The 27,967-nt window shown below is 28.8% G+C and overlaps 1 protein-coding gene across 2 annotated transcripts; it reads right to left on the bottom strand.

The window, feature by feature from the left end:
• Positions 1 to 16: 16 nt before the first annotated feature.
• LOC142331512 (protein sprint-like) lies at positions 17 to 27,967 on the bottom strand. Of its 2 annotated transcripts, none has more exons than XM_075377480.1 (7): positions 27,497 to 27,967; positions 19,209 to 19,480; positions 17,759 to 17,944; positions 17,420 to 17,551; positions 16,058 to 16,315; positions 4,618 to 4,813; positions 17 to 2,636 (listed from the first exon to the last, which is right to left on the bottom strand). In XM_075377480.1, the coding sequence occupies exons 2-7, from the start codon at positions 19,299 to 19,301 to the stop codon at positions 2,503 to 2,505; spliced, it is 999 nt and encodes a 332-aa protein (XP_075233595.1). In that variant the 5' UTR covers positions 19,302 to 19,480; positions 27,497 to 27,967; the 3' UTR covers positions 17 to 2,502. The 2 variants fall into 2 exon arrangements, with proteins under 2 accessions (XP_075233595.1, XP_075233594.1); XM_075377479.1 differs by having other exon boundaries at positions 19,209 to 19,486.

Consider the following 27,967-nt stretch of genomic DNA (forward strand, 5'->3'; position numbering starts at 1 on the left):
ACAATTATTTAAATTTACATAATTTTTTTTTTTTTTTTTTAATAAACAACTTTATAAATATTTTGAATAATAAATAATTAAATTACAATTTTTTATGATCTTGAATGTTACAAAATTTGTTATACTAATTTATACGCTATGAAAAAATTGGAATAAATTTAAATTAATAATATTTATATTAATATACATTCATAAAATTTATTAACAAAAAATAATTATTTAACAGAAAATATACTTTAAATATTTTATCTTTATAACACATGCTTTTATCTTCAATTAAGAAGAAAGCAGTGAATAAGAAAAATCTTACTATACATGTGAAAGAACAAAATACCATCAAGAATATTAATCATAAATTTCCATTACAGAAACAAGTGTTAGTATTTTCTTGATAATTTTCCTGTCACAACATAATGATATAAAACTATCATAATTTTTTTTTTTTTTTTTAATTATACATTGTTAAATAATTTAATTAAAATAATAATTATAAAATAGATGTAGAAAAATCAAATATGGTAATATAAACAACATATACAAAACTAGCTAATACAATCACAGTTCACTTATTTTATCCATTATGAAAAATGTATTGTAATTCAGAACCACTATAATATAAAACATTGTCATAAACTATGAACTAAGAGAGTTATGTAGCTTCAGAAAAGATTTTTTTTCAACTGATTTTCAGATTATAATAGTGGTTCTGCTATAGCGCTATCTAGACAGGAAAGTAATATTGTTTGATTAAAATAATGACTAAAGTGGAAGTGGGTTGTGTCCCCCACCTCCTTCCATAAGTGAGAATAAAAATATTTAAATGGCTATAATTGGTCATTCTACAGCATGTCACAATTTTAAATATTTCAATGCAATATTTTCCATGAATTCTAAAAACTGGAAAATATTTGTCATGAAAGAAAAAGCTTCCTTTTTTAAGACCCAACTGATGAAAAATGAGTTTTATATTAAATTAAATGTTATTTTTTTCTGAATTATTCTTAAGAGTTTCAGATATATTAAATGTTTCAGATGTATAAAGTTTCAGATATGAAAATGCTTTATTAAGTAAGAGTTAAATAAAAATGAATATTTAACTGTATTTATGAACTTAATTTTATCATTTAAGGTTTTTTTCCAGCAATCAGTTTCAATGTTAGTATCCATTCAAAAAAAAATTGCTACTTTGGCTCAACTAAAAGTAAGAAATATTTTTTGCACTGAATTATCTATTTTACTAAAGCTAGTACAGTTTGCACGTAGTTCAATAATGTAATTTAATAGCATTATGTAAAATGGGCTATGAAGGAAATAAGAATTTCAATTAATACTGCTGGCAATCTTTTAAAGAGGAGTACAGTCGTTTCTATAAATTTATTAGTCTATCCAAATACTTTGTTATGGAGCACTAACAACTGTTATGGAGTTTAACAAATTTTTTACGGAGCTTAACAACTGCATTATTTTTTCTGATGATTGAAAAAGATATTCGCCTCCTTTCTCCATTCCATTGCTAACTGAAATTATGAACTGTAATATGTTTTTTAAATACATAATTCAATGCAAAAAAATTCTCAACTTTTACTGATAACAATTATTTTTAAAATCGCTGCCATGTTGATACCAACTATCAAAAAAAGAGTTAAAAAATTATTATTTAATAAATGTTAACATTATTTTTTTTATGATCAATTTACAATTATGGAATACTGAAATTGTAGTATCACAAAAATAGGAGAAAAGAGTGTATATATCACGTATAATTTGCTGAAATTCCTTCAAGTTATGTTAACTCTTAAGAATAACACAGAAAATAACAAGATGAAATATGATATTAAATTCAGTTTTCTCTATTTAATGGTTTGTGGTGTAAACTCATAAAAAGCAAACTTTCTCTTTTATGATATGAAACTACATCCAAAAATAATTTTAACATAAATAATTACATTTTAACATAATTTAAAATCCCTTTGAGTAAGTAAAAAAAAAACAAAAATCAATAAAATTGAATGTATTCACAAAAATGCCATTAATAAATCTTTAGTAATAAAGCAGAGAAATGTTCTTCTGTTAAAAAGATATAAAACAGCCTCTTTTTTTAGTAAAAGAAAATATTAATATTTAAACAAATATCATTGTTTACAATAATTTACTAAGAATGTAAATTAAGTAATCATTTTACTGAATTTTTATAAATGTCTAGAATGGTTGGCTTAAAACTAGATGCGACTGATGAAAGTACAACTCAATGTAATTGAAACTGCATAATAAATAGGAAATAAATAAATGTCTATTTACAATCTTATAAACAGGATTATAACTCTTAAGAAAGCCCAGCTCAATAGTGATCACACTGGATAATTAAAAGTTCTTTAAATACTAAAAGGTTATGTTTTTTTTAGATTTATAAATCGATCACTCGTATATATACAATTTAGAATACTTTATAAGCAAAATAACTCTAAATTATAATCACTTTTGTTATTTAATTACTGTCCATTATCAATAATTAGAAAAAGGCCATGCCAGTTTTTTGTTAATTTCTTTATATATAAAAAAACAATTTTTACTTCTCAAATCCCTTTGAACACTTTCTTGAATTGTTTCCAAACGAAAATTATCATTCAAAATTTTTGCTGTAACAGAAAGTAAAATACTGAATTTCTAAAAAAACTAAGTAATTTATAACTTAAAAAATATGATAATTTGATTAAGTAAAAGCAAACAAAATATATTTAGACAAAATTCCTCATTAGATAAAGTCTTCATTACTGTATACGGTAAAAAGAAATAATTGAAATTCTGATTTTGACAATATAAAAGTGTCATAAACCATACTGTTATTAAAAAACTATATTAAAATTCATCATATGATCTGTAATCTTTTAAAAATTTAATAGCATAGATAATCAGTCTAAAAACACTTTTTGTCCACTTTGACATTTAATTTACTCTAAGATACTCAAAAGACTTTTCAAAACTTAGGAAATTTATCTTTATTAAATTCATAGAGTTAATAATTTCCGAATAGGCAAATGAAAATCAAATCTAAATATCAAATTATAATAAGACATATCCTTAGATTTATATTTTAAAAGAAGAGTCATAACGTTACACATAGGCATTTCAGTTATGGTTCTTGATGCGAATCCCAGAGAGAATGAACCCAATCAGGCAGAATTAACCCCATCCACTACTCACACCCTCTCCTTTTCTGGATATTAGGAATGTCAGCATGGTGTCACAGATGAGTCAGATAGGTAGCTGACAATTCCCATGATACTTAGCTGAAGATGAAGGACTGAAGAATAAAGAAAGAATAAGTGAAAATAAAGAACAATCAACCCTCAGAGACTTGACCTCCTGAATGAAGTAGTTTACTGTTGTTTTCAAGAACAGTATAGATTTAATTCTAAAATCAAACAATCAGAAACAGTCTGAAATACAAGAATTCACAAAAAATAAATTTTCATTTTTCAGGTGATCAGATACAGGCTTTCAACTGAAAAAAAAAACTAATAAGAATAATCTTTTCATCACAGTGAAATATCTGGTCCCAAATAAACGCAATCTATCTGTTCCTATTCAATTTTTTTTTTAAAGATTTAATCATTAAATATGTTTATAATTTAAATGTTTTTAAACAGAATTTTATTTAAATAAAATTTTATAATTAATGATTTATTTTTTGTCACAACTGAGTGGAAACAATTTGTAATGCATGCTTTTCCATAGTAAGAGGATATATTACTTGGTACTTTAAACTATCCATCACATCTTTCTTACAATTGCGGTATGTACAAACATGTCAGGTACAAGCAGCACTGATCAAAGTTACTACAACTCTGTCTCTTTTTTCTGTTTAGCCTCCAGAACCATCATAAGGTACTACTTCAGAAGATGAATGAGGATGATTTGTATGAATGTAAATGAAGTGTAGTCTTGTATAGTCTCAGGTTGACCATTCCTGAGATGTGTGGTTAATTGAAACCCAACCACCAGTATCCACGATCTAGTATTATAGAGTTACTAGATTCTAGTATAGAGTTACTATGACAGAGTAATAATATTCACTGTACACTCAGTACCTATGTTAAAGTGAATCTGTCACTTATGATGTTGAATATCAGCTGTATTTCTCTAAGCATACCAAATTGATATGCAACAGTACAATTGACTCAATAAAAAAGGCAATGGGAAACAACATCACTTTTCACTTTCCTTAATAAGTCTAAGATAAGTTGTTTGTTATTATTAGAAATGTCTCTGCCATTTTTGGGATGATTTTGTTCTGTATTGGCCTTCAGACATTATGATTTTGGCATTCAACAAATACAACAGTAACCTAAAGAATATTATTAATTATTTTATGATAAATCAAAACTTATTCTAACAAATGTTTTTTAAAATCTATATCATAACACTTTCAGTCTGTCTTGAGACAGAAAGATTAGTATTTGAAGATGGATGCAAGAACAGTTAAGCATTTTCATCGATTTAGAAAAGAATTAGTTTAAAATAGATTTTCTACGCTTGTTATAAAAAATAAGTACTTTTGTGTAACCTTTTTGGTCTACTGTCATGAAAGAAACACAAAAAAGTTATAATATAAAATACCTTTTCCATCGACAACCATAAAAAGACCAAAGAACTCAGGATGTTTGACATGCAATTTTCGTGCCATAACTGAACAAATGTCTTTAGCTTTTGTATTTGGTTTCAATCGGATTGTTTTTACATTTAACGGTAATCCATTTAATTGATCAATAATAACCATTTTTATCTCTTTTGATGACTCTTCAATACGATTGGACTAAAACAAAAAAAACTACATTAATTTACTACTTACAAAATATGTTAGATAAAAAAATAAAATAAAAATAGTAAAAACTAATATGATTTATTTTTAAGTATTATATGCATCGATCAAGAATAAAAATATTTTTCTGATAACTAATTTAACTTCTTTAAAATCTTTAGGTATTGTTTATTGTTTTGATTTATCATTCATGCTCACTACATTAAACAGAAAGTTTTGAGTTGTAAGTAAATAATACAGAGAAACAAATCTCAGGTTTATTTAAACATATTGAATTCCATTTAAACAAGCTCATGACTATAATATAAAACTTATTCTAACATTTGTATGGTTTTTGTTTTTCTTGACTGTATCTTTTCCAAGGATTTTTAATAATTTTACATAATTGATTCTTGCCTGAAATGAGGGTGTTTGCATGATAAAGAATTTTTTAAAAATCAGTCAAAGAGAATATAAGTTTTAATATTGGATACACATAGTGTAAAAATTAATTTGAGAAAGAACATTTTTTTCTTTCTGAAATGAATTGAGATTATTCTAACTGACTTCCCTTTTTTGAGTGTTCTCAAAATAATATGGTTTGTTATTTGTTTATCTTATAATCAGCAAAGTTTATATTAAATAAAGTTTTGTGAAATTTATTCAATGTTTTGCTGCAAAAATTACATTTTCATGTATTTTGAGTAGCGCGGACAAAATAGTGTATAAAACTCCAAATAATGTGTGCAAGATTGTTTCTCTTTTATAGAAATAATTAATACCTTGTAAACAGCTTTTAGGTGTACGATTTTTGGCTTATATAGTGAAAAACCTTTAAAGAAACTGGTACCTTTTCATCACAAGAAAGTTGTTAAAAAAATTAATGAAACAGTTAAGAAATGGACTGCTTGAAGCCAGATCTATTAACACCAGTAACACAAAAAAAGTCTTATTTGGTTCAAAAGATGTTCAAACTGGACAACAGAAAGTATTTTATACTTTCCAGTAAGTTACATGTTTATATTCAGGAGAAATAAGTTGCAAAGATTTAAAAACACAAATGAAGAAACAAAACATTACCAACCTATATCTAACAATCGGGTAAACAACCTGAAAAAGTTCATATTTGTTTTATGATTGAAAGCTCGTGTTCATTAATATTGGGTGTCCGAGAATTATCTGAACAATTTTGATATTGATTAAATAAAATTATTTACTTACTTTTCAAAGTTTTATTTGCATTTATTAAGATAGAAGAACAGGTTGCATGAATTTAGAAACATTAAAACAAAAAGTTTTTTTACCTGGTAATCAAAGACATTCAATGTGTGGACCACCAATAATTTGCAAAATATCGAACCGGTAATCACAATTTATTGTAACATATTCATTGTAACATATTCACATCTATGAGTTCGAATGTATTAACAGTCCTCTTTCTAAGGTCACCAATATTCATTATACAAGTTTTGTGTACATTATTCCTTGATGAAACACCACAGGAAAAAGATCACATTGACTTATATTTGGTGATTGAGGTGGCCAAGCAATTGGTCCATCACATCCAATCCAGTAATCTGCAAATGTGTTGTTGAGGGATTCATGCATAATAAACACCATGTGGCAGTGCTCCATCTTGTTGGTATATGATTTCAGATTGCTTAGCAATCTATATAAGGGTAAACAAACCCTTATAACAAGTCCAGATACATATTCATGTTAACTGTTTCCATAAAAAAAAATCCAATAACACCATCATGAAGCAGTCTGCATCAAACATTAATTTTTAGGCTATCTCTAATACAGTCAAGTGTATCATGCAGGTTCTGTGATCCCCATACTCAGACATTCTGAGAGTTCACTTTTCCAGATACATGAAATGTAGCCTCATCTGAGAACATAACTTTTTTAAGCAACAATCATCATTTTCAATTCTTTCAATCATTTCTACAGCAAGTTCCTTTCTAGCAATGCAATCTTGTGTTGTGAAGTGCTGTAATATTTGTAATTTGTAAGAACATAATTTTAAACGTTTCTTCAAAATATCATAAAGGTAGATCGCAGAAGATTTAACTTGCATGCTGCAGTTGACTTTCCAGGGTTGTGAACAAAAGACTGACAAGATTTCTGTTTTTTCATCTGATGTTCTAGGCCTGCCTACACCCTTCTCATGTTCAACACTGCCAGTTTCTTTAAATTTATCATACTATGAATGAACACTTGTTCTAGAGGATGACTACTACACACTTCTAAAAGTATGTCAAATTTGTTTGTCTGACTTTGTTTCAATAAACCAATCAATGCATTGTGCTTTCATCTGTGAATTCATGGTGACTGATGTATGTAATCACAGCGCTATCTAGTACTTGCCAAGGAAACATTTATGAGTTACCTGATAAAGAGAGCCCAACCATTCATTAATAAAACCATTACTTTTTTCCTAAGAAGACATCAAAGTTGTTCAGATAATTCTAGACTTCTCAGTATATCGTAATAATAATATTGTTATCTGCCCTGAGGTAGCTTACTTGTACCATCCTCCTTTAAACTTTTAAGATCTTGATAAATTTTATATATATATATATTAATCATATTACATTTATACATAAACAGAAATGTCTTATGTAATTGACATTTACAGAGAAGAAATTGATTCATTTGGATTACTAAGTAACACCAAAGATTTGTTATACAGAGTTAAGTAGTTAAGAGGAAAATGCACAGAGAATTATTTAATTTTAGACATATTACCATATCTGCTTAAAAACATATTTCCGTAGAGTATTAATGTAAGACAGATTACATGCTGCCATTTAAAATATTTAAGTTTTAATATTATGTAGTACAGAGTTATTCAAAGAAACGGGAAATTTTGAAAGTTGTGTTGGTAGCCGTGGGCGATTGGTACCACTTGCTAAGTGGCGCCAGCCTCTCTAACCTAACATGCCATTTAGTTGTCATGGATCCTTGGAGTGGTGCGTAACGTACATTTGCTATCAAAGCGTTTTACAAAAACAATGACAGTGTGGAGGGAGCGCGTAGAGAATTTCGCCGTCATTTTAATCTGGGACGGCACGACCGTGTTCCATCAGCACATGCAATTAAAACACGGATATCTAATTTTGAGGAAACTGGTTCGGCAATGAAAAAGAAACCTCCAGGCCGTGAGCAAACCCTCCGTACACCACATAATGTTCAGGGTTTACAAGATGCTGTCACACGAAGTCCATATCAGTCAATCCGTCGCCTCTCATTATCTTTAAAATTGCGTAGTTCAAATGTTCGAAGAATGTTAGTGAAGGACTTGCAATTTCATCCATACAAGTTGCAGATCGTGCAGGAACTGAAACCGAACGATGCAGTTGTGCGAGCACAATTCTGTAATGTGATGCTTCAGGAGATAAACGATAACTAAGAGTTTGTTCACGAACTGTTGATGTCAGACGAAGCGCATTTCCACCTCAGTGGATTTGTTAACAAGCAAAATTTCAGATACTGGGCACAAGAAAATCCTGCGCAGCTACACCAGCGTCCGTTGCACAGCTAGAAAGTGACCGTGTGGTGTGCTATGTCATCTTATAGGCCCTTATTTTTTTGACAACGGTCTTGCGATTACAGTGACGTCGGCTCGTTACGTAGTCGTGTTTGAAACCTTTGTTGTGGAACAACAAAAGAGATTTCCACCAATTCTTAACACAGCCTGGTTTCAACGTCGATGGCAGCTGTACGCCGATTGTTTGGACAACGTGTCATTTCACGATATGGTAGCATTAGATGGCCTCCCAGATCGCTTGATCTCTCAGCTTGCGATTACTTATTGTGGGGTCACCTTAAAAACAAAGTGTTCCACAGTAGACCTGCTACAACGGAAGAACTTAAGACAAAGATCAGAGACGCAATTGCGGAAATTCCAGTTGAGATGTTACGTCAAACCATGAACAATTTATCGAAGGGACTTCGTGAGTTTTTACGTAGAAGAGGAGGTCACCTGCAAGATGTCATTTTTAAAAAATAAACTAAAATGTATGTATCCTAAAATGACAACATTTGTACAATTACATGAAATAGAATTCATTTTCTAAAAAAAATGTTTCATTAACGTTATTTAATTTTTTTAATTTCCCGTTTCTTTGAATCACCCGTTATATATCTGTATATGTCTTTTTAAGTGCAAAACAAAAATATGTAAATTTAAAATAAAAATATAATCACCATCATTAATTTCTTTTTCTACAGTGCTTAGTTCACAATTGGTTCCAATTTACTGGCACCATAAGTAAATTTGAATACAAAAAAATTATGACATGCAAAAGGGTTTGCATTAAAATCCTTGAAATAACTGTATTTGTATACATTTAGATTAGGTTTTCAGATTTCAACGGAAATAAACATTTTGACCATCCCTGAATCCATTTTGACTAGTTTCGGCATGACGTAGATATGTATGTATCTTGCATAACCCAAAATCGGTTAGCCGTAGAATGTTGAAATTTTGTATATTTTTGGTCATATTGATTGCAGTCAAAAGGGGAGGTGCACAAATAGGTGTTACAACAGTCCTAAATCCAAAATTTCAACATCCTACGACTAATCGTTTTTTAGTTATGCGAGATACATTCGTACGTATGTACAGACGTCATGCTAAAACTAGTCAAAATGGATCCAGGGATGGTCAAAACGGATATTTCCGTTGAAATCTAAAAACCGAAATTTTTCGCTATCACAATTACTTTACTTCGTACAAGGAAGTAAAAAAAAAATTATGAAAATAATCATTAGTTATTAGCGAGATAAAATTTTATAAGCTTTTCATTTTAATTCAAACATTTTTACAGTTGTTAATAATTATTAATAAATCAGTACATTTAAATTAAAAAAATAATTTGTATATGGAGTAAGATTTGAATCCATGTGTGCATGGTTACGGTTCTGACACGTCTCACTTACATCAGATAACTATTTGACCGACGTGAAACAAAATTTACATATAAACTAATGTAAAACACTGATACGAACACCACAAAAAAATGTGACAGAAAGTGATGTTCACCACAATGCAACTGTGTAACTGTACACTTTATTACAGAATTGGAGGATCATATCTCACTTTTAAATGAAATAAGTTTAAATGAAGTGCAGCAACAAATGTGTATATGTAATTTAATAAGCATACAAGGAAGTCACGTGATGTCCACCTGAGGTTTTTTATATTATGAAATTGATAGAAAATGACAAAAAATAGACTATTTAGTATTATTATTACCAAATTATAATAAGTAAATTAAAATGAATTTTCTTTTTCACTTATTGGAATACCTTAAAAAAAAACCTTAAATTGGAACTAAAAGGAAACTTATTACTAAAATAATATAAACTTCTTTTTAATAGGCCTACAAATTTATGAACTGAAAAACTGTTTTTTTTTTTTTTTTAAGAAAATATTACATTGTACATCACTTTACTTTAATAATAGTCAAAATGAGTAAATTATTTTGGGCCAAATTTTCTTTTCCAAATTAACATAACAATATTAATAATAATAATAAAACTCAACTAAAGAAAAATTTAATTAATATAAGTTACACTGATGCATAAGAGCTCTTCACGAATAACTGATTTCCTTGAAAAAATTTACAATTGAAATTAAAACCTGCAAACAATAAAATAACTGTAATACAAATTAATAATAGTTTTCAAGAATATCTTTAGTGCTTCTTCAGTCTGAATGATTGTTGTTTTTCGTAATCTAGTCTTGTTCTGGTAAATCAGCTGCTTTTGAGCCTTGCTGTAAATGAATAAAATAATCCTTATACTCATAAGGCACCCGTTGTAACATTGTCGTACGGTCTTTGTATTTCTGAGTGCTTATTTTTTTCTTTTCAAATCCAAGGAAGAAATACTGGCATAGGAATATTATTTACCTGCCTTGTGAGTCTCCTGCAGTCTACCGCTTTAAAATCATTTTCTGCAAAGGATGTTTTAAAAAGTAGTTTTCCTGGATCATCTTTTCTTACCTGCAGCCAAATTGTGTTTGAAATTTGTACAGTTTGGCCATAAGTTGTTCTTTTCCTGGCAATAAATGAGCTGGAATTATTTTGCATAATGGAAGAGGAGATAAAATCGTCATCTCATTTCCTCCATGTCCTCCACTTGTTTCATCCCAAACACATGCACCATGATGAATTTTAGGGTTCATGAATCACATAATTTAATGTCCATAATTTATGAAGGTAAAAAGCTAGATGAATGTGTGACCAATGCTGTAGATAAGCATTTTTGCAATCAGCCAGAATTACCTCACAAGATTTGTTTTCAGAGGCGATATGCTTGTCTTCAAATAACATATCTTGTGGCTGCTTCTTTTAAATGATTTTCATGTTCAGCTTGCAAAACCCATTTATCTTCTGTGTCTGCCAACTCCCTTAGCTAGATAATGTAAGGGTTGCAAGTATTGTATGTGTCTGTCTGGTAAATGAAATGCATATTAAATTCTTCATTTAACGAAACAGTAGTTTGAAATTAAAAGGAATTAAGGAATGGCAGTTCCTTCAACTAATTTGAAATTTTCTACATACATGCTGAACATTTTTGCTATGTTTAAATCACTGCCCAAATTTTTTTTAGAATGCTCTCTGCTATAGTGGCTCTCATATGTTGGATATTTTTGAATGTGTTTTCATAGTTTCTAATAGATCATTTGGTGTTTTATTACTTGTTGTATGTTTATCACGTAAATCAGGAGTCACTAATCCAGTATCCATAATCTTGCGAAGTGTTGTCTTAATAAAACTGTTAGAAATGCAGAGAGTATTCAGAAAAAATGTTTGCATACTGTAATTTCTTTTCCTGAAAGCATAAAGAATAATTTAAGTTCTTTTTTTGATGAGACTGAATTCCACCTCCAATAACAGTATGTCTTCTTACATTTGTATTCATTATGTGAAACACTAGAAACTGCCTTTTTGTTTCCCATGAGACTTCCTTCTTCCAGAAATCAGTATAAACTTTTTGTCATTCTTCACTAATTATTTTGTTAGTAGAACCTGTTTCTGCACGTAACTGGCATGATAGTTTCATTTTTCCCTTCTGCTAATATTCTTTTTGCTGTTGTGTATATTTTACCAGATAATCTTCTGGTTTTTTCACAGTTTTCTTCCACAAGAGTTCATTTCTTAATCTATGTTTTCCTTTCCTTAGATTTCCTGCTTCAAGATCAGGGAACTAACTGAACCTGCAAATTATCTTCATTATATTTACATAAATCACAGGAGAAGGTCTCAGAAGATTCAATTCCTTGTTCATTGTCAGTTGATGAGCGAAAATCATACAAACTGGGATCAAATGATGGGTCTTGTTCACTAACATATGCATGTGAAGAAAAGGATGAATCACAACATTCAATATAGTCGGTTTTTATCATATTGAGTTTTAGAAGAAACCCTAGTTGTTTCAAATGTATGATAAATGAGAGTTGAGTTGTTTTCAAAAAGTGTATCTTTTTCTACCTTTGAAGCATCAACAGTAAATAGTTCAGGTTAAACAGGTCTGGAACAGATCAAATAAAATTTTTATTTTAACCAGTCATTAAGAACCTCTTACGATTGCATACTTGTCATATTGGCCTAATTCATTATGTTTCATTTCATTATGTCAAACAGAATACTCTGATTTAATATTATAGAAACAGTTTTTCAATCATTTCATAACTTTTTAAATTAATAAAGTTAAAAAAAAAAAAAACAATTGAACACAGTAAATTTTTAATGAATAAACTTGATGAAAGGTGTAACTTAAATATAGTTACACCTGACTGAAATATATATATATCTGAATATATTTCAGATCAACTGAAATAATTTCAACATTAATCATACTAGCCACAAGTATTATGTTTATAGAAAGGAAATATAAAATTCAACTGCAGCCTATATAATGTTCAAATCATACCCAACACTGTCACTAAAAAACCTTGACCTCAGAACAGTATGAAGCAATAAAGCAACACCTAATAGAAATCATAAATTATTCCTACAGAGTTAACACTGTATTTCTAATGTCACTTTGGCAATGTAACTTTATCTATTTCGGTTAAATTGTTGAAACAAAGATTATGCTCTTCACTATGTGTATCTTCTTTTGTACATAACCTTACTAACTCCATTGTCCTTTGTCTTAAGTTTCTGTTGTCCATAATTTTCGGAAAATAATAAAATAACACTACAAACATTCAACAAAAATTCTAACTAATCATTATTAAACCAAATCTAAGAAATAAGTTGCATTTAAACAGTATTATGCATAGCTAGACAAACAAAACCTCAGCCATACTGTAGTCTAGAGAAAAACAACCTAGTGGCAGAATTATGTACTAGCACATGAAGTTGTATTTACTAGGTATTATCCAGAGCCATATGAACATAAGTGCAGTTGGCTTTTTATACGAGAGCTATTCAGAAAGTAAAGAACGTTTCCACCTGACGCCGCCAGGCGCACGCGAATCACGTATATATTGATGTGCTCGTGCTCGGCACCTCAGTGCGGAGATGTTTTTTTTATATACAAATTTGAAATGTGTGAGCAATCGAAAATCCCGCTAGTTGTGAGGTGCGGTCTGTGATTGTTTTTTTGTTGGCAAAAAACTTAAAACCAATATAAACTCATTGGGAACTGTGTGAAGTGTATGGGAGCAACGTAATGAGTGAAAGTTCTGTCAGGAAGTGGTGCATTTAGTTTAAAAATGGGAGAACAAACGTTCACGATAAAGAGATGAGTGGACGTCCGAGCATTGTGACTGACGATCTGGTATCCAAAGTTGACGAAAAGATTCGTGAAAACCGCCGTTTCACAATAACTGAGCTTTCTCTATGTTTCCCACAAGTTTCACAGACTTTATTATTTGAAATTGTTTCACAGAAGCAAGGCTACCACAAATTTTGTGCAAGATGGGTGCCAAAAACACGTCACTGAGTGGTTGAGATCACAGGCGGCAGAATTCTATGACACAGGAATTTCAACGCTTGTCCACTGCTATGATAAGTGCCTGAATTTGTATGGTGATTATGTTGAAAAGTAGTATTTTAGTCCCTCTTTCACATGTATATAATAAAAAGTTTTTCTTGAACTTGGTTTTTTTTTTAATTCCAAAACGTTCCTTACTTTCTGAATAGCCCTCGTACTTTTACATTTTCAGAGCCAAACAGCTACACATAATTATAGATTTATTTTACTCTCAAGTAAAGCTGCACATAGGTTACTTCATCCCTGGCTAAATTTATTTATTTCGAGAGTTACAGTTATGGATCTCTGATATTAAAAGAAATAAAAAGTAGCAGTTCTAATGTACACGTAGCTCATTTTTCAAGAAAATTTACTTAGGTTCCTATGGTTCTCAGGTACATATATAATAAACATAAATAAGTACATACAAAGATAAGTCCAAAGAACACTGATATCAAGTTCAGAACATAAAAAGCAAAGAAATCATGAAAAAATATTTTTATCAATCACACAAAATTTAACAAATCCAAAAAAAGAAATAGTGAAACAAATCAAAGAACCAACAAATCAAACCACAACATGAAACTGTTATAGAGAAATCTAATGCACTTAAAAAAGTTAATTTTTAATTATAATTGAAACAGAGCTGCTCAAAAGTCTATACTTTTGAGCAGCTCTTTTACTGCTTTATTCATCAATTCTTCTGTAACTAAAAATTATATGCTAAAATTAAATATATAATGGTTTGTCAATATTATACATTTTTTAACACTAGATTAAAGGTTATGATGAAATTTTAATTTTATATGAATGTATTTTTTTTACTTCTGTAAAAGTTTCAGGTAATTAAGATATGACAACATAGGTAATCTCTAACTATATGATTAAAATAACAAAGGCAAGCGCTCTTATCATCTTGGATTTTCTTAGTGTTTAAAGAATTAACCTGATTTAATTTAAAAATAATATTATCTTTAGAAAAGATATGTCAAATTAAATCACAGTTTGTCATAGTTTTCTACGCTTTTTTTGTATATATGATAGAATTAAATAAGACACAGTAAAAAACTGTTTTACTTCATGTCAAATTAAATCACAGTTTGTCATAGTTTTCTACGCTTTTTTTGTATATATGATAGAATTAAATAAGACACAGTAAAAAACTGTTTTACTTCATAGTATTACTTTCCTGGTGTATTAATATACACTTTAAAACAAAAATACTGTCTAAGTGCGTGTATAAACATCCTTTAAAAATTTTTTTTTTTTAATCATACGTTATTTCATTGATTTAATGTTACTCTGTTACTTTTATTTCTGTATTAGCTTTTTAACTACATCCTCAGTTTTTTTATTAATAATAATAATAACAATAGTTTTTAACATTCTTCTGTAACATCACATTTAAAATGATTCCTCCTATTCTTTTATGTTCTTACTGCCCCCATCATTTCACTACCATAAAGTGCAACAATCCTTACTAATAATTTTAAGAATTACTCTCTAAATCTTAAAAATATATTTGATAGCAGCAAATTGCTTTTAATATTTACTTTATTTCATCTATCCTTTGTAATTTTACTACCAAAATAACAAAATTTTCCAAATTCTGATATATTATGTTCCACTATCTAATATTTAATTCTTCAATATCTTTATTTCTATTACATCTTATTATTATTTTGCATGCCATTTATTTTTAATTGAATTAATATGAATATACTGAACAAGCAGTCATGTAAAATATATATTTTTAGAAGTGAAATTAATATATTGCATTCTACAAACTGTACTTAATACATTTTTTTTATTTTTACATCAATGCCAATTGAATTTTTATATAAATATATGCATTTAAAAAAAGTTCACTTGTCAACATTATGTTTATAAAAGTTATTTATAACTGAAGCTTGCTATACATTAAAATGCTAAAAGTGTGATTAGATATTTTAAAAAGGAAAACCCTAAATAAATCATAAAACTTTTAAAGAAATAAAAATTTTATTATTTTTATTTCCAAAATATTTACTAGATTACAAACTTCTAATAAAATTATTACTAATAGTTAGTTATTACTTTATCATGTTAAATAAATTCAACACATGTTAAAATTTAAAAAAATATATAACTGAATAAACGTAAAGTATTAAATAAAGAAAATATATTTGTTTAAAATAACTTTAAAAAATAATTATAATAATCTTTAGAATTATAATAATAAAAATAATAATAATAATAACATTCAATCATGCTGATACTGACACATTGACATGAATCAACATCGGTAGCAGAATTTCTAAAGATTTTGTTCGTTTCATTTAGAAGCGCACCAGCACTTAAAAGTGATCTTGTATAATAACCGCTCTCACCCAACATTATGGATGGATTCAATAAGTAGCACATATATAAAGCTTCCACCTCAACAGTAAATGTTCTGCACTGAGATAAAACCCAGATTAATAACGGTATAAAATCATCAGTACAAATATCAACTTTTCGCCCGGATATATATGATTTTGTCTGTAAAATAAAATTAGTCAAATTTAGAAACGATCTAAAAAATTATAGATAGTTCATTACCATTTAGTTTTATTTCATTATTTTACTACCTCACAACAGGCAAAAGTCCAGATATAAATTAAAATGGCTGTATTAAACTGCAGTTGTTCATAACATATGAAACTGTAAATATAAAATTTTACTGTAATTCAATTTTTAAATTAGATTAAGAACTCCAAACTTCTAAAGTTGAAAGAATTGTTAAAAGCAACTGAACTATGAATACATTTACAAAAATCTAAGTTATACAAGAGCTTGCTATTTTTTTCAGTAAATAAATCACATTGAAGATCCATTAAGATGATGTCGAGATAATATCACCATTTACATTAAATGAAGTTAGAAGGTATTCTTACACAATTTAACTTGTACAAGAATGTGTTGATTTTTTTTTATGTAAATGATTTATGTAACTTGTTTTATTATTAAATTTTATTTTTTTAAATAAATTTAGAGCCCACTAATGTGAGAATAGTGATAGTTTAAAAAACACTAAATGGAATTAATTTCAAAGATATAACTTTCAAAGAAATTGGTAGTTTCTTTATATAATTGAACACCATGTCAATTTTATGAACAAAAATGACTCACCATTTGATCCTTCCACCATTTCCACCATTTGATCCATTTTGATCCTCAATTTGATTTTTAATCAAATTGAGGATCTGCTGACATGATGTCTTGTTAGCAATTCCATTTAGAACAATCTACAGAATGTATGAATCATGATCTAATTCTTAAACCAAAAAAAAGCTACTATTTATCAGTTATTAAATTGTTGCTTTTTTAATACAAATATTATAAAGTTATTTTAATTAATAAATAAATTATTAATGAATAAATTTTTAAAATATAGCACAATTTATTAATGAGTAAGATCAGTTTATTTTTGAATATCCTTACATTGTATACTAAGTGTTTCACTTAAAACAATTTTAACTGTTAAAAAAAAAATTAAATTACAGATTTTGATAGATTTAATACACTTTCCTATTACAATAAATAAAGATGAAAAATAGAATTCAATTATTTTGTAATATAATAATATAATATAATAATACTTACAAATTTAAAAATACTGGAAACAGCAGCAAGAAAGTATTTTAACTTTTCAGATGGTAAATCACTAGTCTGTATTTTATATAAATCATTTCTAATAATAGCTAATTCTTCCTCACTAAACGGTCTTAAAGGTGCCTAAAAAATTAAATAAAAGCATAAGATTCTCAAATTTGTTAATGAAAATAAAACAAACATTTAAAATCTTTTATTTATTTTAATAAAAACAAATGGAATAATTAATTTAAAGAGAAGAGCTTAATATGTACTATAATACTTTCTGCCTCCTGCAAAAAATAATTAATATTTGATTTTAAATTAACTTTTTAAATAATCAATAAATACCTTTACTCCGACTTCATGTAATGATGATTCTCTTACGTGGTACATAACTTCCATTACCAACGTTACTGATGGACTAAATTCTCTGAAAATCAAATCATCTAAATGTTCTTTTAGAGGTATTAAAACCAATTCACAAACAACATTTTCCAAGATTTCATCCAGATCAAATGTTTTTGGGCCTTTGGACTGAAAAGAACACAAAATATTAAAAAAATGCAAAGGACAACTACGTTAAACAGTTATCCATAAAAATTTGAAAACAAAAATCTTTGAAAATGTTTATTAAATGTTATTAAATCCATAGCGTTAGAAGTTTTTGTGGTTTAGATCACTAAAACATTTTGCAATTTAAGCTAACTTTATGAAGTTGATTGGTATTTCTAAAATGATATTTTCAAATTTTTAATCAATAATTATCATATTTTATATTTATTTTGTAAATTTAGATAGAAAAATTAGTTTATAGTTTTTTTGTATTTTATTTATTTATTAGGTATATCATTTTATTTTATAAGTTTTTCTTTAATTATTTTAAGTATTCAACTTTATATTAACTACTTAATTATCTGATGATGATTTTTATCAATCAAAGTCAAACTATTTTTTTGAAAAATAGTTTTTGTTTATTTGAAAACAAAGAAAATTATTAAATGATAACACATTATAAATTATGATTAATATATTATAAATTGAAATTAAATAAAGTAAAAATTGATTAAATATAATAATTTAATCAGACAAAAAAAGTAGTTGTGTGTAAGTGTATGTGGTCCCACAGCCAAATAGACCTGACCTGATATTCAAATCTCTCCTGAATATGGTATAGCTATTCTCAGGAATAAAAAGTGATCCAGTTTAATGTTGTTTCCACCTTCACTGAGCTGTTCATACTGTTGCAAAACAGTACGCTAAGCAAACTGCATATTCAGACCTACAAATGATACCTTTACTCAATTCATGACAAGGACAATTGTACAGTGGACATCAATACTCTCAAAAATGGTTTTCCTCACATGGTTTATATACATAAAATAGATAATTTTTCATGTATTTACATAAATAGTAAATACTTTACATAAACAGAAAATTTAAGATTATGCTCAAAATTGTTTCCAAAAATTTTATCATCAGTAGACATTGAGTAAAAGTATATAAAAGAAAATAAATAAATGAAAAAAAAGAAGTTAAGAAACACTATGAAATGGGCATTTCTCTTTTTTTATTATTTGTTTAGTTTACTGATTCTCTTTAGCACACATTTTCCATAATATTAAACTCATATTGATCTAAATGGTCATCTAGATTTAGATGTTAAGGAAAATCTTTATAAAGAATTTTGAGGGTAATTTTATTTCCTGTTTATAATTCAACGTTAACATGTTTAGTATCATGTAACTACTATGTAACATTATTATCAAATTTACTGTAAATTACATAAACATATGCGTACCTTTGCTTTGATGACTTCTTTATCGTACTTAACATCACCGTTTGCAATTAAATAATTTTTCATTTCATTCATGAATTGGCGTATATTTTCCATAACAATAATGGAAGATTCTTCACTAGATGTTTTAGTAGAATTGATAAAGTTCTTAATACATTTTCCAAACTTTGTCCTTTTATTTCTTCCAAGTTTTATTAAGTATGTATACAATGATGCGTTTGAATTCTCTTTATAATAGTCCCGTTTTTCTTCCAATTGTTTTATGGTAGCTAATTCTGAAACTTAATAAAAAAAGTGGTAAAAAAAATATTTTTTTTATATATAAGCAAATTACTTAATGTTTATAAAGTAAACAATTATAAATGTAACATCAAGCATACTTTTCTTAATTGTTTGTTGAGTATTTTTGTAATATTTTGCATATTCAGTATTTTTTATTGTTTTTTTTTTTTTTTTAGATTTCAGTTATTACATTTTTTATAATTTCTTTTTATACCTTAATAAAAATATTTTTTTTGGAAATCTTTTAGAGTTAAACCAGATTCAGGTGAGGCTGGATCAGCAATTAAAGATTTTCATGAGGCAACTTTAAGCAAAGTATAAAAAAAAGTTAGCAGTTGATCTTAAAAAAAGCATACTTCACAAGATGCACTAGAAAGTTAAAGATAATAATACTGTTCAGTCCTTTAAATTCTGACTTTTTGAAGTCGACACCAAATCATTAACAAACATCTGCCAACAATTTTTCAATATTTAATTTGTCTAAAATTTTAAATTCAAAATTTGACTACTAGGCTAATTGTTTGTTAAAAACCAATATCTAGATTTTTTGAAATCTAACCTTGAAAGGAGTAAAGAAAGGTAAAACATTCTGAACAATGATTGCAAATTTTCCCCATTTCTGACTATAGTAAATAAGATATTGATATGTTTGTAATTCTGATTATGTATTTCATGAGCAAAGGGAAATCTAAAATCCAATTAGTTTGTCCTGTACTGACCAACTGTTGCTCTGAAGATATTATAAGACGCTGATAGTTTTTTTATAAATAGATGAGGCTTTAATTTTTATTTATCAGTATTATTCTTACTAATATGACTTTAATGCACACAGAGAGTTCCAGGGAGCAGACTCCCTGGCTAGACTGGAAACTATCTAAACATTCCCTGACCATGATGGGAAATGTAAGTAACCATATAGCACGGGCAAAGCCATGACAGAGATGCTAGTATTTATATATATGTTTATTTTAACATGTTGTTTGTTTATTGTGTTGTAGTTAATAATAATTTTAAAAAATCACCTGTGAACATACCAAAATAGCAGGCATAATATAAAATTTACTATTTTATATACAATACGCTCTTTGAATTCACAGATTTCTCAACAGTTATTAAAATACTAACTGTATCAGGCGAAGCATTATCCTCAAGAACTGAATTAAGTCAGTTGATATAACAAGTACCAGTGTTTTAACAAATTATACATGTTCATCAGGTATTGCCTGTAGTAATTTAGAAACTGTTGATGAATTTAGGTTTATATAAATAAGGAGCAGTTCTAAATGATGAGTCAATTTAGTAACTACAATGTTTTCTAGACTATAGATTGCATCTGGCTGATTCACGTAATAGTTGAGAAAGTAGGTCCGAAAGTTTCGAATAACATCGCTAGAGAGCATGTAGTTGCGTAAACGACCGCTAGAGTGCTTCCACCATCATTATGTGTCAGATGTGAGCAAGGGCAAACGCGCACTATGCGCGCAATGACCACGGCCAACGGCCCGTAGTGGCCGCATTGTATACGGCCAAACAAGCGGCCAGAAGGGTGGTAGCCGCGCCTCAGCCGTCCAGTCACAAGATGACATCACAGAGATAGCTGCAGATGTGTAATTGTTTTTTTTCTTTACAGTTTTGAAACGGTAAAGAAAAAATTATTGGGTACGTACCCCATTCTACGTAGTCGTTTTTCAAAAGCCACATTTCATAATTTTTTTGTGATCTGCATCAACTTGAAAAAATATTTTTCAATTTCACAAGAATGTCAATCAAGAGTTTTGATGATTTACTAAATAAAATTACAAACAACATAAGAGGTATATATAGACACGCATTGCGTCTATGTACAAGAAATTTTTCTGGGGATATTCATCGGAAGACAGATCTCATAAATTTGGTTTTTCTTTAACTTCAGAAATGGATTTTTCTGTATGAAAATCAATTTTCAATATTACATCAATAATTTAAAAAATTCTAATGTGGACACAACATGACTTCCTTGTACGCCTATTAAATTACATATTAATTTTTTTTAATGAAAAGTACATAAAATTTTATTTCATTAATAACTTCTGATATTTTTTGTTTCTCTTGAATTATTATTTATTGTAATTTTATTTACAATCACAGGTTAATAATTAATAAATCAATATATTTAAATTAAAAAAAAGTTAAAAATAATATATATATGAGGTCGAATTCGAACCGATATGCCTTCCCCTTGTAAGACCAAATATTTCATTAATTAAAATCTTATTTGATTATAACTCTGAAACCAATGAAAATAAGTACCACTTATATAGTTGAAAAGCTCTCAATGAAGGCTTATTACTGCAGTTAAGAAAAAGTCCAAGATCCAAAGAATTTGGATTTTAGCATTTTTGACACTTTTGGTTCAGTCGAATGCAATCAAAAGGGGAGGTGGTGCACAAGTAGATGTTACAACAGTCCTAGATCCAACATTTCAACATCCTACGGCTAAACGTTTTTGAATTATACGAAATACATACGTACGTACGTACGTACAGATGTCACGCCGAAACTAGTAAAAATGGGCCCAGGGATGCCCAAAATGCATACTCCCATTGAAATCTGAAAACCGCAATTTTTCGCGATCACATTACCTACTTTACTTCGCACAAGGAAGTAAAAACGTCAAGAGAAAAAAAATAAGTTTACACAAGACTGAACAGGTCGCTATTTGATCACATATTGGCCGTCTGGTTTGCGCGTTCTTCCATTATAATTAATACAAATTTTTGTCGCAAGATTTCGGCTGGTCGTGGCGGCCAGAATGATACAACATTTGGCGACAGCGGCCAGTCGGTCGCACCGAGCTCGTGCGCGTTCATTCATACGAGTTCAATACAAATGCAGCCCCGTAAGTGCGGGTTTTCCCTAAGATGGCTACAATGCAACACTAAGTTTTCTATGCTTTTGAGTATGGCAAATCTCAGTCAGTAACTGCAGTACAGCGTGCGTTTCGTCTCCGATTTAACACTGACCATCCAGCAAGGAAGGGCATATGTCGTTGGTTTCACCAGTTTGAACAAACAGGGCGCCTCTGTAAAGGCAAGAGCACGGGCGACCGCGGATGAGACAGAGGAGAACGTGAGACGTTGAATTGAAATTGAAATTGAAGAAAGTTTTGTATGTAGTTTACTTTTCAAACCATACCGCCAACAACATTTACAAGCTCTTCGCAGTGATGACACACCAAAGGTTTAATTTACTAAGCATTTGGCACCGTTATTAATACAACTGTATAAAATAAAGTTCCACTTACCAACAAATTAAAAATTTGTTGGTATACATCTGTATATATATATATATATATATATATATATATATATATATATATATATATATATATATATATAGTGTCCCATATAAACGCAACCCATCAATCACTCACTCATGAAATTTCAAAGGTCAAGCTTATTCCCCTACTCGTTACTGAAATTGACTCGTCCAACATCTGAACATCGCGGCGACGCAGTAGAACACTACCGATAGTAACAACAATGCAATCATAACGTTCAGTGTATTGCTAGAGACAAGATGGTGTTTTCGCTAGATTAACGTGTTTTCATTGTTGAGTCGTACTTCAGCACGAAATCAGTGGTTGCAGTGCAAGATTTGTTTCGCCATAAGTACCCAGATAAACTAGCTCCTAACAAAACATCAGTATTAAGGTTAGTTGCAAAATTAAGAGAGACCGGTTCTGTTAATAACAAGGAACACAAAAAATATGCGTCAGTGTTGAATACAGATACAGTCACTGAAATCAAAAACCGATTACTCGCCTCGCCAAATAAATTGTCTGCTGAAATTAATTTTTCTAAATCAACTGTTCGTCGGGCGACCAAACAATTACAATTACGACCTTATCGCTTTCAAACGGTTCATCAACTTCTTGAGCCCGACAAAGAAAAACTGCTACAATATTGTCAATGGTTCCGTCGATTTCTACGTGAGGGAATTAATGTTATGGATTCGTTATTTTTCACAGATGAAGCACGGTTTCATTTGGATGGCTACGTAAACAGCCAAAACAGTAGAATTTGGAGTGCTGAAAATCCCCACGTTTATCACGAAAAACAATTACACCCGCAGAAGTCGGGCGTGTGGTGCGCGATATCGCGGAAGAAAATAATCGGTCCTATTTTTTTCGAGTACACCATTAATGCAGAACGATATCAGGATATTTTATTTCAGTTCATCGCACTCTTGGAAGAGGAAGACAGACACTGCTGGCTACAACATGACGGTGCGACATCGCACTACACAGGTTCAAATTCTGATTACGTTGAGGAATTCTTTGGTAATCGTGTTATCGGTCAAGGCTTGTGGCCACCAAAGATCTCCAGATTTGACTGTGGCGGAGTTTTTTCTACGGGGTTACCTCAAAGAAAAACCCTACAGCAACAAACCACAACACTTGAACAATTGAAAGTCAATATTGAACAAGCTGTATTAAATATCCAGCCACAAACTTTGAAAAAAGTTATAAGAAACGCTGTAAAAAGAATTGAAGTTTGTATTCAAGAAGATGGCGGCCACTTCCAACATTTACTCTAAATGTAAGGTAATGGATGGTAATAATAAAAATTACATTTACATGCCTTTTTATTATTTCAATACCTACCAATATAAGGTTGGGTTGCGTTTTATATGGGACAACCTAGGTTTAAAATAGGTTGTAAACCAAGGTTTAAAATAATTAGTAATTTATAATCAAAAAATGATTAATAAAATTTAAATAAATCAACTCACTTTTTATGTACGGATTTTCCGGGACGTGTTCTCCGAACTTCAGGTACTGATTCAGGACACCAAAATGAGCAAAAATGTTCATATCGACATAAGTTCTACTTTGCTTTGTTTTCCTTCTGGATGCCGTTTTGTAATTTTCAACAAAAAAATTATTTCTTAGGAACGGATAAATCTACTTTAATTAAATTTGGCAAATCTAAGACCACTGTCTTATTCTACAAATTAAAAAATATTTAAAACGTCTTGTTAAAAAATTTCAAAATGGCGGCCATCTTAATTTGTTAATCTTCAATATTTTTGTAATTATTTGTCTGAAATTTTTATTTTTACAAAATTTATTAACCATTTTATTTTGAACCAAATGACACCTCATTTTGTTCAAAAAAAGCCGTTGACAAATGATACAGTTATTGCAGACAATTAACCTGATAGTACGCTTTCGCACCGTAATGCAACCCGATAATTTACTACCTGTTTTTATTTCCTCCACCAAATGTAATAAAAATAATAAATTATTAAAAATTATCACCTTGCATTATAGTACGCCGAGTTAATTGTCTACAATAACTCGATTGTTTATCAACGGATTTTTACAAATGAAGTTTCATTTTTTCACCATAAAATTCTTAATACATTTTTTAAAAGTAAATATTTGATAAGACAAATAATTACAAAGATATTGAAGATTAACAAATTAAGATCGCCGCCATTTTTAAATTTTTTAAGATGACGTTTTCTATTTTGTAGAACAAGACACTAGTCTTAAATTTGCCAAATTTAATTAAAATAGGTTTACCCCTTCCTGAAAAATATTTCTTTTGTTGAAAATCACGATCATATCGACTTATGTCGATATGAACATTTTTGCTCATTTTGATGTCTCGAATACCTGAACCTAAGGGAGTACGTTGCGATTATAAATTAAAAATGTTATTTTCTGGCTTTTTTTTTTACGTAAAATGTACCATTTGTTTAATATGTGTTGGTGTGCAGAATATAATTCATGCGTGTCCTGTTTATACAAATCAAAATTAATTGTTTGTTACCTATAAAAGAGCTTCAATAGGTTTGATCGACCCGTCACTACTTATGAAGAAGTTAAAAAAAAAACTTATGGAAGCAGATTTTTATACATTTAAGGGAATTATTTATTTTTAATAAATTAAAACACAATACCTTTTATTTGACTTCTTAACAATTTGCTGCATCCTGATAATGTAAGCCATTTTCGTAAAATAAATATAATTGACATTATATACACAATTAGAGAAATAAAAAAAAATTTAGAAATATATTTGAATACACCTATTTTATAAATAATAGGATCTGTAAATAATACAAATATTAGAAATGATAATCGGATAAAATGAATACCCGTCAAGACTAAATATTGTACTTGAAATGAAGATAAAATGATAGATATACTTAAAATTATTTTATCAAAAACAAAATTTGGAATTTCATTTACACCACTATTTTTATTTGTTATAATAAAATAAACAGTACAACTTATGAACCCTTATTCAAATATGTCTAAATCGACAACATTAAATACAATGTATGAAAATATTAGCATTTAAGAATAAAAATCATGATTTTTATGAAGTAAAATTAACATTTTTATAAAATTTTTATTCTTATTTTGTTAATCGAATAATACAATAATAATAAGAAATAAATTCCCTTGTAACAGCTACATATTATATAAAAATTTAGAATACACGGGTATCAAAATCAAAAAACAGTTTCGCAGATTTAAAAAATCTTTCACTCGTAAATAATCATATTCAGAAGTATAAGACGGCTAAGTATTAATAATATATAAAATAGTTCAGAAATTATCAAAAAGCAATTGAAAGACATAAAAGCAAAAAAATACACAAAATAATGTCAGAGTTTTATAACTCTATTCTAGGTATAACACTCCCTAACCAAACACAAATACAGATTTCATTATCTCACAGTTTTCTACGCTTCTAAAAGATAACTAATCGGGCGGTTCTGTCTTTATTTCTTTAACTACTAATACGGTATATGATTTTATTAAAGGTGGGGGGGCTACTTCCAACAAGCCTGAAACTTGATTGGATTATCAAAAAAGTGGATGTCTGAACCGATCACCAGCATATCTGAATTTTAGAAGATTCAGAGCAATTAATATTATTTAGCATTAGGATTTTTTTTTTAACGGTAGATCAGTTACAAAGAATTACAGTTGAAACATCGAACGGAAAATGTAGTAGAGATAATTGACGAAAAGACAAGATACAGAGAAGGGAATTTAAATATAATATGAAAGCTTTTGGAAGGTGAAAAAAAATGAAATAAATAAGATGAAGACTAATACCTGACAAGTTATTAAAAGAAGTATTACAAAATTAAAAGAAGTTTTACAAAATGTATACGGTAACAGTATAAATATTGCATATTTTTAATTTTATAATGTATTTTCTGATTTATTTCTCCTAATGCTGCAATTTAAGATCTGTGACCGTAAGAAAACGGAACACTAAAAGTGGATTCAGTTAACCTAGATTTTCATTGAAAAAACCAATGCGGTCCCGTAAAGTAAAAATGATCAGATTTCTATTGTATTTTGAAATCTCGATCTGTCTATTCGAAAAAAATGTTAGTTATTTCAAACAATTTTATTAGCGATCATAAAGAATAAAAAAAATCTTAGAATTAAAGTTACGATTATTTTTTAAAGTAAAGAATATAATATATTATCGATTTTAGCGTTATCAAATTTTATCATGCTGTTAAAAAAAAACACAAATTAAAATTTAAGCATGTTATGCAAATAGAAACGTTTCGGGCATTTTAATCTGACTAATGAATTAAAAAGAATAACCCGACTAATTAACTATAACTAAAACGTCAGAGAGCATCTTCTAAATAAATTATGAAAAATAGTTTACGTAATACTTTACTTTCTTTTTTTTTATTTAACCTCCGAATCTACCGTTATGGATTTTTCAGAGGATGAAGATGAATGATTTGTAGCGTGTGTGAAAATGCCATGCCTGATCGGGATTCAAACCCGGGACCTCCGGATGAAAGGACGAGACGATACCACTCGAGCCACGGAGGCCGGCCCTTGTAATATTTTACTTACCGAAAGTAATAACAACGATTATTTTAACATAAAACATAATTTAATAAAATGATTTATGATGTATTAATAATTATTTAACGACATCAAAAATTAAGTACGAATATATTATTTTACTTACATTTGAACGGCTGGTAAATTGCCTCTGCAACTTTTTGTGAAGCTTCCTTTAACCATCTAATAATTTTTTCCATTACGTTTACAGCCCGGCGACCCATTTCAGATGTTACTGATGAAAATTACCTCAAAAGAATTGTATTCCTCCGTTTAAAATAGCGAAATAAAATGTTTACTAACTGATAGCTATTATTATTATTATTATCACCTTATATTATTAGATGAAGTCAAAAGATTAAAGAATTAAATATTTGGTAACGAATAAAGCTATAACAAGAATCACTGAATAAGTACATTATTTTTAAATTTTAGAATTTAAAGTTAATATATTAACGATTACAAAGCATTAACTCATTGAATTAATCGCTTATAATTTTTTTTATTAAAAATAGAATATCACACAACATATCGTGTAATTAAAATAAAAGCACAAAATCAATCTTTACGCTTTACAGTTACAACAATTATGCCTGAC

The sequence above is a fragment of the Lycorma delicatula genome, chromosome 10, assembly GCF_047948215.1.
Source record: "Lycorma delicatula isolate Av1 chromosome 10, ASM4794821v1, whole genome shotgun sequence".
NCBI lineage: Eukaryota > Metazoa > Arthropoda > Insecta > Hemiptera > Fulgoridae > Lycorma > Lycorma delicatula.